The sequence below is a fragment of the Agelaius phoeniceus genome, chromosome Z (assembly GCF_051311805.1).
Source record: "Agelaius phoeniceus isolate bAgePho1 chromosome Z, bAgePho1.hap1, whole genome shotgun sequence".
Classification (NCBI taxonomy): domain Eukaryota; kingdom Metazoa; phylum Chordata; class Aves; order Passeriformes; family Icteridae; genus Agelaius; species Agelaius phoeniceus.
The window spans coordinates 85,054,902-85,066,579 of NC_135303.1; the positions used below are offsets into that span (position 1 = coordinate 85,054,902).

The 11,678-nt window shown below is 55.2% G+C and overlaps 1 protein-coding gene across 2 annotated transcripts; it reads left to right on the forward strand.

Annotated features, from left to right (window-relative positions):
- The first annotated feature begins 122 nt into the window (after nt 1-122).
- FANCG (FA complementation group G) lies at nt 123-10,760 on the forward strand. Of its 2 annotated transcripts, XM_077171727.1 has the most exons (14): nt 123-820; nt 933-1,014; nt 2,515-2,646; nt 3,484-3,677; nt 4,278-4,431; nt 5,591-5,721; nt 6,083-6,229; nt 7,019-7,179; nt 7,407-7,473; nt 7,977-8,314; nt 8,473-8,528; nt 9,117-9,254; nt 10,080-10,212; nt 10,484-10,760. In XM_077171727.1, the coding sequence occupies exons 1-14, from the start codon at nt 722-724 to the stop codon at nt 10,599-10,601; spliced, it is 1,950 nt and encodes a 649-aa protein (XP_077027842.1). In that variant the 5' UTR covers nt 123-721; the 3' UTR covers nt 10,602-10,760. The 2 variants fall into 2 exon arrangements, with proteins under 2 accessions (XP_077027842.1, XP_077027843.1); XM_077171728.1 differs by lacking the exons at nt 8,473-8,528; nt 10,484-10,760 and having other exon boundaries at nt 124-820; nt 10,080-10,213.
- Nucleotides 10,761-11,678: the final 918 nt, after the last annotated feature.

Here is an 11,678-nt window from a genome sequence, read left to right on the forward strand (position 1 = left end):
CATTGTTCCTTCCCTCTCCCCAACCCATCTGGCGTCTCCTTCAGAGGGACCTTCATCTAGAATTTCCTTCTGGAGGGTTAGGCACCGATCTCTTCTCTGCAGGAACCAACAACAGGACCCGAGGGAATGGCCTGCACCTGTGTCAGAGGAGCCTTAGGTTGAGCTGGGGTTCAAGACTCTCGGGGTTTAGGAAAAGACTTCTCTGGGAGAGTGGTCGGGCCCTGGAACAGGCTCCCCAGGGTAGGGGTCTCGGCTACAAGCCTGATGAAGTTCAACAAACGTTTGGGCAGCGCACGTGGGTGGTTCTTGAGGGGTCCTGCACGGAGCCAGGGGTTGCACCCGTTCACCTGACAGGACCCTTCCAGCTCGGGGTCACGGAAAATGGCCTCCGTTTGGGCCACTCGCCGTGGCCGACAGGGCGGTGCCAAGCTAGAAATTGGCAGACTTTGCTGGATTTCTCCAAATCTGAAGCTGCCACCAACTAGGACCCTGCAAGCCCTTAGAGCCATAAATGCCACCTTTCATCTGATACCCAGACCCTCGGACTGCTGGCTTCGCTTTGCGCCGAGGTTTGTCCCTCCGCGGCCTCCCCCTTCCCGGCGCGCACCCCCTCGGCCCCGCGCTTCCCTGTTGCCTTGGTGACGGCCATTCCCGCCAATCAGCGGCGAGGGCGGGAAAGGCGGCGGCGGGCGATGGCGGCGGCCATGAAGCGGCGGGAGCCATGAAGCGGCGGCGCGGGACGGACCCGGGCCCGGAGCCGGAGCGGGGCTGCTTGCGGGCCTGGACCGCCCGCAGCCAGGAGCTGGTCGGGCGATGGACGGTGCGGCACGTCCTCTTCCTTCCCCCCCCGCCCCCGTTCATTTTCCCTGAGGCGCAGGGCTGCCGCCGGTGCTGCTCCGCAGCCGGGCCGGCGGTAAGTGCGTCCCTTGCAGACGGTGCGGTGCGGCGGAGAGACGCGGCGGGCCTGCCGGCAGCTGCGAGACGAGCTCTGGGAGCTGCTCCGGAGCATCCGCGGTGAGTGGCGGCCGCCCTGCCCCGCCTTCACCTCCCGGTGCTGTCCCGGGCCGGAAGCGTGTGGGCGTGGAAGCACCGGCTCCCTGACACCTCTGCTTACCGGGATGCAGCTCCGGTGTCCCGGTGCAGGAAACAAACGCTGAAGGCGGCGGGGTGAAAGGGTTCCCGCTGCCCAGTGCTAAACGGAGCCTGCTGCAAAAGAGTTAATCCCAGAATCATCGGGACTGGAAGGAATCTCTGATCACCCAGTCCAACCCCCCTGTCAAGGCAAGGCCACCTGGAGCTGGTGACACAAGAACACATCCAGGTGGGGTTTGGATGTCTCCGGAGAGGAGACTCCATGACCTCCCTGCACAGCTGTTCCAGTGCTCTGCCACCCGCAGTGTAAAGAAGTTCTTCCTCAAACTGAGTTGGAGGTTCTCGTGTTTTAGTTTATGAACATTGCTCCTCCGGTTTCAGCTACAGTATCCCAGTGCTGGAAACCAGCCAAGGTGAAATGATCTCTGTTGCCCTATGCTGACCTGGGCCAGAAAAAGAGTTACTGTCTAGCCTCAGACTCCACCTTAATTGGGCAGAGCTTTGGGGTTTCTGTAAAACAACAGTGAGACAGCCTTTTCTGTGTGGGAAGTCAGGGAAGAGGCTGATACAGGTGTGGTGCAGAGAAAGCCAAACATGAGGCAGCTTTACTTTCAGTTTTCTCAGCTCCTCAATGCAAGAGAGACAAAGAGCTCCTGGAGAGGGTCCAGCAGAGGGAAATGAGGATAACTAGGGGACTGGAACATCTTTCCTACAAGGAAAGCCTGAGCAATCTGGGCGTGGTCAGTCTGGAGCAGAGGTGACTGAGAGGGGACCTCATTAATGTCTGTCAGTGTCTGCAGGGAGGGGTCAGAGCAGGGACCAGGCTCTGCTCGGTGGTGCCAAGCAGTAGCATGAGGAATAGGCAGGAACTGATGCACAGGAAATTCCACCCGGACATGAGGAATAACTTTACCCTCGTGACTGCACATAGGAACAGATTTCCCTGAGAAGTTCTGGTGTCTCCCTCACTGGAGATACTCAAAAACCATCTGGATTTGATCCTGTGCTACGTGCTCTAAGATGGGCCTGCTTGAGCAGGGAGATTGGACCAGATGAGCCACTCTGGTTCCTTCCAGCCCTTCCCATTCTGTGATTCTGTGATAAGGAGAGAAACAAGGTGTGTGAAAAGGTGGATGTGTACTGGAACAGAGTAGGCTGTTGATGCTCCTCTGGGAGAGCTGAAAGGACTAACTCCTGGAGGACTGCAGCATTTTGGTAGCTGGGGAATGGATGTCTAAAGCACCTGGCGTGCTGACACATGCTGTCTGTCTGGCACTGCAGTTCCCAGGTGGCTAAATCACACCACAATCACTAAAAACTTCTTGCCAAGCCACTTCTCTTGTCACCAAGCCAGGTGTTGAGCATGGGGAGCTGTTTATTCTTAGCCAGCTAAATTTCTTGTTGGGTTGGCTGTGCCCACAGGACTGCCAGCTGCCCTCCCTGCCCTGCCTCTGGAACTCACTGTCCTCTACAACTCCCTGCTTTTCACTGTGGGAGCATCTGACTCTGCCATCAAAGGAGAAGCAGAAGGAATACGCCAGGGGCTCCTCAGGGGTAAGGATGTGGTTCTTTGTTTGGGGAGTTCTCAGGGTGAGGAGAGCGTTCTCTGTGCTGTGGAGATCCTTGGTGACTGGCTGGAGGTGCAGGAACTGTGAGCAGACACTCCTGGCTCTGCCAGGGAAGGCCAGAGAGGGGGAAGCTGTGAGCAGACATGCCTGGCTCCACCTGGAAACTGTGGGCAGGCACCCCTGGCTGTGCTTGGAGAGGCTGGAGATGGGGGGAACTGTGAGCAGACGTCCATGCTCTGCCTGTAAGGGATGGAGGTAGAGTGGCATGTGGCCAGGGACAATGTGCAGCTGCCTGTAGTGGCATGTGGCCAGGGACAATGTGCAGCTGCCTGTCTGCTGCTGCCTGCAGGGATGGGCTGGAGGTTTCAAGGGAAACAAGAATTTTTTATGTATAAGGTGCCAAGTCTCTAGCAAAGTTTTAGTGACAGTAAAAAATTAGTGTTTTCTTTAATTATGGTGTGCTGGCTTCAAAGAAAGCTCACTGAAACAGGCTGCAGTTCAGAAGTGGATCTGCAGTGTTGGCACATGCTTATCTGAGGTCAGATGACTTCAAGAGGGCTCAGCAGAGCTGGAGTCTAGTTCTGAGTTGTGCTCTGTTTTGTCTCTTGAATGTGCTGCTGTTATCTCATCTCTCTTAGAGCTTGTTTTCCATTCTGCTGAGGCCAGGCCAACTCTCAACCCCATTCCTTCCATCGTTACGAGGAGCCTGTGCTTGCTTGAGGCTTTCTCTCCCTCTTGCATCCAGGGTGTCTGTTACAGGGCACCAACACATTGTCTCACAGCTCTAGGTCTTTTTGCTTGGTTTTTTTTTTTTTTTTTTCAGTTCTGGAGGCTTGTGGGGCCTGTGGACAGGATCTTGGCACGGAGGAGCTGTGGGAAAAGGTGCTGCAGGAGGTAACCGTGGAGGAGCTGCAGGCACCTCTGCACTGCCTGGGGGCCCTGCAAGCAGCCTGGTGGCTGGCAGCCAGCCAGCTGGGAAGTGTTGCTGGCCTCTTCCAGCTCCTGAGCACTGCTGAGGTAACTGGGCACAGGCAGATGCCAGCAGAGCTGGCATAAATATCGTGTTTGTCATAAAACTCACTCAGCAAAATATTGTTGTGCCACTTGGACAGCTGAACCCATCAGTGCTGCCCAGTCAGCATGACTAATCCACCCCGTGGCATCCCAGCATAGCCTAATGGCCCTGAGAGTGTTAATGGATCCCAGAATATTCTGCCTGTGTGGGCCCTGAGCCTCTATGTGGCGGACAGGAGACTTGGGCAGGCTGGAAGAGGGCTGCAGATGGACTTGCAGACTCTATAGGGAACAGCAGTGGGATGCAGAACCTTCCCTGCTGATGGGTCCTGTCTTTCTGAATGAACTCCAACAGCTTCCTGTTGCATGCCAGGAGGCCCTGGAGGTACACCCCATGCTGAGGTGGGGAGGTGCTGCCCCAGGCCAGGCAGGAATCACTGCAGTAAGGGGGTTGTAGCTGAAGGGAACAGATGGTAGGACATTGCTCTTACTGCAGGGAGCAGGGTTGAGTGGTTTGGTGGGACCTGTTTCTCTGTGCACTTGGACCAGTGTTTCCTGCTTCCCTTCAGCATTCCCTGCTCTCTCTCCTCTGTGCCTTCACAGGACCCGGGAAGAGCTCACTGCAGTGAGGGGCAGAACAAGCTCCTCTCCCTGATCAAGGCATGGCGGGTCCCTCCTGAGGGGGCCTCCCTGCCCCTTGTACAAAGCGCCAAGGACTTGAAGGAAATCCTCTGCACTGCAGCAGCCTTCCTGCAAGGTTTGTGGGGGGCAGGAACTCAGGCCAGCACAGTCTCCTACTGCTCTGTCCCAGGAACACTTTCCCTGCCCTTATCCTGGTTCCTCTTCCCAAGCAAACTGGCCCTTGGGGTTTTTCGGGCTGTTCCTTTGGAAGCTGGTCTGGGCTGAGCCTCTGAGTCTCAGCCTTTACATTCCATATTCAAAAAGCTTCCCTGCTTTTCCCCAGTTCATCCTTTCTCTGCACTATCACAGGGTTCCTCTGCCTGTCTGTCACTGTAGGGGAAGTGTCTGGGCCCTGCAGTGACCTTAAAGCAGAAGGCTGGCAGGGGATTTATGAAGATTTTCCTTTCTTCTGGAACTTGCCTTGTTGCAAGCACTGCAAGCACCTTGTTCCTGTCAGATCATGGTGCTGCAAGAGTCACACAAAGCTGTTGTGAGGCTTTGTAGCCTGGTGTCACAGCAAGCAATGGATCTCCTCTGGCTGCTGTGTTCTGTCCTGCCTGTTTTCTCTCCTTTACTGTTTTGACAACCCCAGCAGCTCCGGGGACAGCCAGCACTGCCTTGCTGTGCTTGGGCTCCTACAGGGCCTTCCTGCCAGGAGGCAGGGCAGGACCTCTGGCACACAGACCAAAATAGTCAAGGGTGGGGCACCAGCACTTCCAACAGGGAGGTGGCAAATGTAAGTGTGGTGCTGCTATGTGAGAGCAGCCTTAGAGGGAAACCTGAAAAGAAGAAAAGGCAAATAAGGAGTTGTAATAAATACTAATTAATTAATATCCTAATTAATTAATTGATATTCCTGCTGGGAAATGACCTAGATGTGCTGAAAAAATTCTGAAGTTCTGTGTGTGCTTCCCTATTTGCACTGCTGTCATTGTGGATGAATGTGGAGGTGAAGCTGCCCAGCACATACCCCTGGCCTTGTTCTGGGCCAAAGGAAGCATCCTGGGTTTGGCAGCTGCTGTTATTCCTGCTGAACATTTCCATTGATGGCTAGTTCTCTTGCAAAACCACTCAAGCAAAGATGGCAGCTTAGCACTATCGGGCTGTGCATCACTGGGTTTGGAGGGGATCAGGCAAGTCCCTATGGCTCAGGGAAGAAAAGGGCACCACACTTGTTTGAGGCCAGGTGGGACACAAAAGTGAGACACAGAGCCAATATGTTGGGTCTGTCCTAGGGCTGCAGGAGCTGGAGGCTGGGAACTTCCCCACCGCCCTTTCCCTCCTTCAGGAAGCTGCAGGAGGATTCTGCTCCAAGAATATCCTGGCCCAGATCTACACCTGCCTTGGCTGCTGTGCTCAGCGAATGGTAATGACAGCAAAGAGGGGAAAGGCAGCTGTGGGGAGGGAAGGCTCAGGCTGATGTCCACGATGCCTCTGTGTGGTCCAAGGCCTCTCAGGGAGGGAAGGCCTTGAGCAGAATTTGCCCTTGTGGCCCCAGTCTCCTTGGACAGACTGCAAAATCCATGACAAGATTATGGCTGATTGCAAAGCTGTTGCTGCAGAGAGAGCAGCTCAAAAACCAACGTGAGGAGGGCTGCCTTTGGCTAAATTGCTGCCCTGCTTAGTGGAGATCTCTTGGGGAAGCAGAGTGAGAATCTGGATGCTACCAAATAGTAAAGACTTCTGCAGGATGTGCTTTCAACATGCATGTCTTCCCATCCACCTAGGGCAAGCCTCAGACAGCCCTTCAGCACCTGAAACGGGCTCTCCAGGTAGATTTCCAGTGCCTTCCTGCCCTGTCCCACGTGGCAGTGGTGTACCATGACCTGGGAGAGACCGATGCCGAGCTGCAGGCCCTGACCCTGCTCTACGAGGTTTGTCTGGTTCCTGTAGTTCTGGGATGAGTTCTGCTCAGCAGAGCCTGCACAGAGCTTCCAAAGCAGGCATCTTCCTTCTCCTGGACTACTTCCAGGCTCTTTGACCCTGGAAGGAGCCCCCAAAATAGCATGGTGCTGCCTTCAGCAAATGGGCAGGAAGGAGTCCAGCGAGATTTAAAATTCCTGCTCAGCACCACATTTGGATGTGGCAAGACTTTGGGTCCTAGTTCATGTTTGTGGTGGCTTGGGAGGTTATAGTCTTAGGTCAGAAAGTATCAATCTCTTATAATAGTAAAGTATATAATAGTAAGGAACTTTTAAGGGGAGATTTTGGCTGCAGTGAGTCAGAGTGCATTAGCTGTGTGAACCTGCCTGGGAGAGGTCACAGCAGTAGACCCTGAATTATCTCTTCAGCTGTTTGAAAACTGTCAGATACATACAGAGAGGAGAGGGAGCTCTCTCCTCAGGTCTAACAAGGTCTGTGGCTGCAATGGGAGATGGTCTTCCAGGCAGCTCAAAGTACCTTGAACTAAAAACCTGAGGTGGTCTGGGTGATCTTGCAAATCTCCTGGTGCCATGTGGAGATCAGAAGACGGCCTGCCCCTGTGTGATCCTCATGGCTCTTGCTGGAAGCCACTGTGAGAACAATGTAGTTGTGCTTGTGAAGAAGTGCAGCACTTCTGTTTGCCTGGGTGCATCTCCAGATGTCAGAAGTGACAAAAGATTGCAGCTGCCTGAGACTTGACCAGTCTAATGTTGATAATATTTTCTGTTCCTGTTTCACAGGCTCTGGGAAAAAGCCCTCCAGCAGCTGCTTCCTCTAGTCCCTGTTTCCTAATGCAAGCAGAGCTGCTTGTCCACACACCAGTACTCACTTCTCTCCTTCGCCGTCGCCACCCCTCGGAGGTGAAGTACCTTCTGGCACAGCGGTGTCTCCAGGATGGGAGGTAACAGTGCCTCTGCTCTGCTTGCAACATGCTGCTTGTTTGGGCTCTGCAGTTTTCCTTGTGCTCCTGGAAATGGTCCAGTTCAGTGCTGCTGTCACAGGCCTGCTCAAAGCATGGAGATTGTGAACAGGGCAGTGTGGTGCAGGGGGAGGGACTGCGGGCTGGCAATCCAGGTTTCACCAGGCTGATGGCACTCCTCCTTCCACCACATGTCCTGTTCTTTGCAGGGTGGCTGATGCAGTGGAACATTACCTGGATTTTCTGTCTCTCCTTCAGGAGGGGCTGCAGCAGCAGGTGGGTGTCCTGGTAAAGAGCTCCCTTGGTGACTTGGAGGATGAGGGTTGGAGGCACCCAAACCCAGTCCCAAGGGCTGGGCCCAGGCATCAGCCCTGGACTCCAGGCTTCAGTGTCTAGTTTGGGATGTGAAGGAAATGAGGTAGGGGCTGATGTAAAGGAAATGAAGTGGGGGCTGGCACCTGTGGCATGTCTGCCTTTGGATTCACACCAGAGAGCACTCACCATTGCTGTTTGGAGAGACAGCTTCCCCTTCCCTCTGGGGAGCTGCTGTCAGCCTGATTTTGGATGTCCTTCACTTCCAGAGTAGGGACTTGATGCCTTGACTCTGCTGAGCTGTGAGTGCCTCCCATCTTCTGCCTGCTCCACCAGGCTCTAAGGACTGTGGGAGAGGGCTTGAGCTTTGCTGGGCAGCAGCTCCATGTTCTCAGTATGAACAGAGTCATGCTGCTTGGCAGAGAACTCTGCAGTTCTGCAGCACTGATGTAACTTTTGCTCCCCAGGTGCCCCTGGATGGCAGCTCAGCTCTGCCCAGGATCCCAGAGGTGTTTTTGGAAGCAGCATCTGCCTTGGAGCAGGCTGGGAGGCACCAGGATGCCATAACTGTGTGTGAGGAGGTCATCAGCCGGACAACTGACCTCATTCCACAGGTGTTACGAGTGGAGCAGAGGCTGGAGCAGTCAGAGTCCTCATTGCCGGGGGCAGAACTGGCAGGTGGACTCCTGTCCCAGCAGAAGGAGAGCCTGTGCTGCCTTGCCTGGAGAGCAGCTGGATACCTGCACCAGGGCTGGGCATGGGCCAAGCTGGGCAAGAGCAAGGAGGCTGTAACACAGTTCAGCAGGTGATAAAGCCTTGCTGGGAGAAGGGGCCTCCCCAGCAGGCAGCCATGGATGGTGGGGCCAGGGCAGGACACAGCATGGCACTGGGGCTGCCCTGACAACTTGGCACTCCTGAGAGCCCAGGAGTGGATCCAGAGCTCCTCTGGCCTCCCACCCACAGGTGCCTCAGTGATCTCCTGCGTGTCCAGCTTCATGGGTCTGGCATCAAACAGACAGGTAGGACACCACACAAGTGGAACCTGTGTGGGGCCCTGACTGGGTTAGGATCTGTGTGCTTGGGAGCAGCAGGTGCAGGGCAAGGTGGTGGGCACAGCACCACTCTGGCAAGAGGCAGTTGTCCCAGGGTGCAAAGCTCTGGGCCATGCTGAAGCCTCTGAAGAGACTAGCTGGGGTTTTTTGGAGCAGAGTTTGGCCTTGGCTCTGCCTCCTTCATTGCCTAGGTAGCAGTTAAAGGGGCTGTGTACTGGAAAGCTTCTCCAATTCAGTTTTTTGGGAAAAGATACATGCCAGTGGTGCAGAGGAACAGCCAAAGGCCAGGCTGCTGCTGAGGTCACTGTTCATCACAGCCGTGTAACATTCTGGGCTCTTGACATTCTTCACTCTCCCCCTCTGCTGCCTCCCGACCTCTTCCAGCCTGGCAGAGAAGCTGAGCTTTGCCATCTGTCTCCAGAGCTGGAGGATGAGCAGCCCAAGGAAATGCTTGGCCTGTCCTGACTGCTAGCCTGGCTCAGCCTGCTGGGAACAGGGGAGTTCTAGAACGTCTGGAGGATGCTGTCTTCATGTGTGTGTGTCTTCCTGTGGCAGAGAATCTCCAGCCAGAAGTGGAGGTGCTCCAGAAGATCAGGTTGCTCTCTCTCCTCGGGCGAGGTACGCAGTTCCTGGAGCTGGGGAGGAACAAAGAAGCTCTGTTGGATTTCCAGCACAGTTTGCATATCTCACCAGGTAACAGGCTAATTTTGGTGAGGAACACAACGGATTTCCACAAATTTGTTCTGGGCTGCTTTGCTGGATGTTCTTATGCTTTATACCACATTTATTCAGGTGTCAAGGATAACAGTAGGGCCACTAGCAATGTTACATACTAGAGATACTTCTGTGGGGCCCGGTCAGCTCACTGGCATGGAGAAACAGACCAAAACTATTGTCAGAGGAGTATATCAGAACCCTGACAACAGCCTGTGCCCTCAGATAGCTTGGAAATTTCCTGCCTCAACCCCTGCCAGTTACAGCCAACTTTCTCCCAGTCAGATCTGCTTTCCCAGAACGGAGAAGTGGAGCTGTGCTTCACCTGAGGAAGCAGCATGTACCATGCCTGGCAGTACAGAGGCCTGCAAAGGGAGCATTCCTGTCTTGAGCTCAGCCAAGGCACGGCTAGTGCTGCTGACAGGGCTGTTCTCTCCTGCTCTGACATGCTGAAGAGGTCTGAGCTCCACCAGGATCTGTCAGACCTGCTGGTCCCAGTCCTGCCCCTGGCTGCTCCCTCTGGGGGTGCGGACGTGCCTGCAAGGAGAACCCCAGTCTGTGTCCAAAGAGAGGTGTGGCAGGCTGTGCCCCAGGGCTGATGCCATCTGCCTTGGCTGCCAGCCCTGGGGTTAACCAGAGCCTGGGACACAGCCAGGACTGCCTCCTCCCCATTACACCACCTCCCCTTACACTCACTGACCTCGTCTGGCTTCTGAGCTGCTTTTGTAATGCCCTGCAACCCACAGCACTACTGGGGACCTGCTCCTCCTCTGCTAAGGGCTGATCCTTCTTCCTGTCTTGCAGGTGACCCAGCTGCTGCCTCCTACCTGGTGCAGGCCTTGTGGAAGCTGAACCGGAAGCAGGAGGCGGCTGCTCAGTGGCAGAAGTTCTCCCAGAACTGCCCTGCAGAGGATGGGCAGCAGCAAGGGCAGGGAAGGTGTGTAGAGGGGTGGGTGAGGTCTCAGCAGTGCAAATTCTGTCAGGCCATGAGGGCAGTTTAGGGTCCAAGGAGCTTCCCCTGGTGACTGCTCCAAGGGGCCACAGGCTGTGGCTCTGCTGGGACTCCCTGGGGCACAGAAGAGCTGACATGGAGCAAATGGGGAGGGCAGAGCTGCAGGTAGCGTAGGGGGACCTGCAGAACAAATGTCTTAGGGCATGGCAAAGGAATGCTGCAGTCCTCACTGCTGCCATGTTCCCCTCTCTTTCAGGCCCCTCCCTTTGTACCTGGTTTCATGTCTGGAGCAGGCAGTGTTCCCTCACAGTGAAGCTCTTGCAAGGAGCATACAGGATTACCTCGGGGCAGCAGCCCAGGACACCCCAAGCTGACCTGGTCATGCCCCCCATACCCATCTGCTGAGGTCTCCCTGCACTTGGCTGGCACAAGGCCTTTAAGAACTCCTTCAAAACTCAGAATTACTTTGTCGTGAAGCTAGATTCGGAAACAGAATAGATCTCTTTTTCTAATAAACAACTCAGCTCTGTTTAGCTTTGGGTTTTTCCATGCTCTTTTTCCAGAGAAACGTTGCAGTTATGGCCTTGACACTGCCTCCAGCTACTGCGAGCCCATGGGCTGTGTGCCCTGGACGTTTGAGAGATCAAGGGCAGAGATACCTTCATCCTCTGTGCCCTGTGCATGGTGGGGCTGGCTCTGCACTCAGGCTCCAGGGACCTGGTGGTCTGTCCTGTCTGTGCTTTGTGTACCAGCTTTTTGCTTGGTTACTGTGGTTTGGAGCCCAGAGAAGTGGTTCTGTCTGAGGTATGCAGCTCAGAGGTCTGAAATTCACAATGCTGCACTAGTGCAGACCTACACCTACGTGTCCCCTGTGGCCCTGAGGGTCTGTGCCAATGCGACAGCTCCAGGCCCCTCACCCTCAGGGGTGAAGGAGCACATGTCCCTGCCCCGTGTCTGGTGGAGATTTTTTTGGATGAGGAAGGTCCCCTGACCCCGTTATCCAAGCCTTTGGCAAGCCTTCCCTCCCACAAGAGGGAAGGAGTGCTTGGGATCTGCAAGGCCAAGGTGTAAGGGGAGAAAAAAGAGGGCATGACAGCAAGGTAGGAGCTGCTGCAGCCTCCTGTGAATGCTGGGACAGAGAGGGGCTTTGGGTGGGCTCTGACCTGTAATTCCTTCAGAAAAACCTTGGCATATCCTGGGCTGCATCCAGAGCCCCGTGGGCAGCAGGGCAGGGAGGGGTTTCTGCCCCTCTGCCCTGCTCTGCTGAGACCCACCTGGAGCACTGCATCCAGCCCTGGGCTCCCAACACAGGAGGGACAGGAACCTACTGGAGAGAGCCCAGAGGAGGCCACCAAGGGGATCAGAGGGATAGAGCAGCTCTGCTTTGAGGAAAGGCTGAGGGAGCTGGGATTGTTCAGCCTGGAAAAGGCCCCAGGATTTCTATGCCTTCA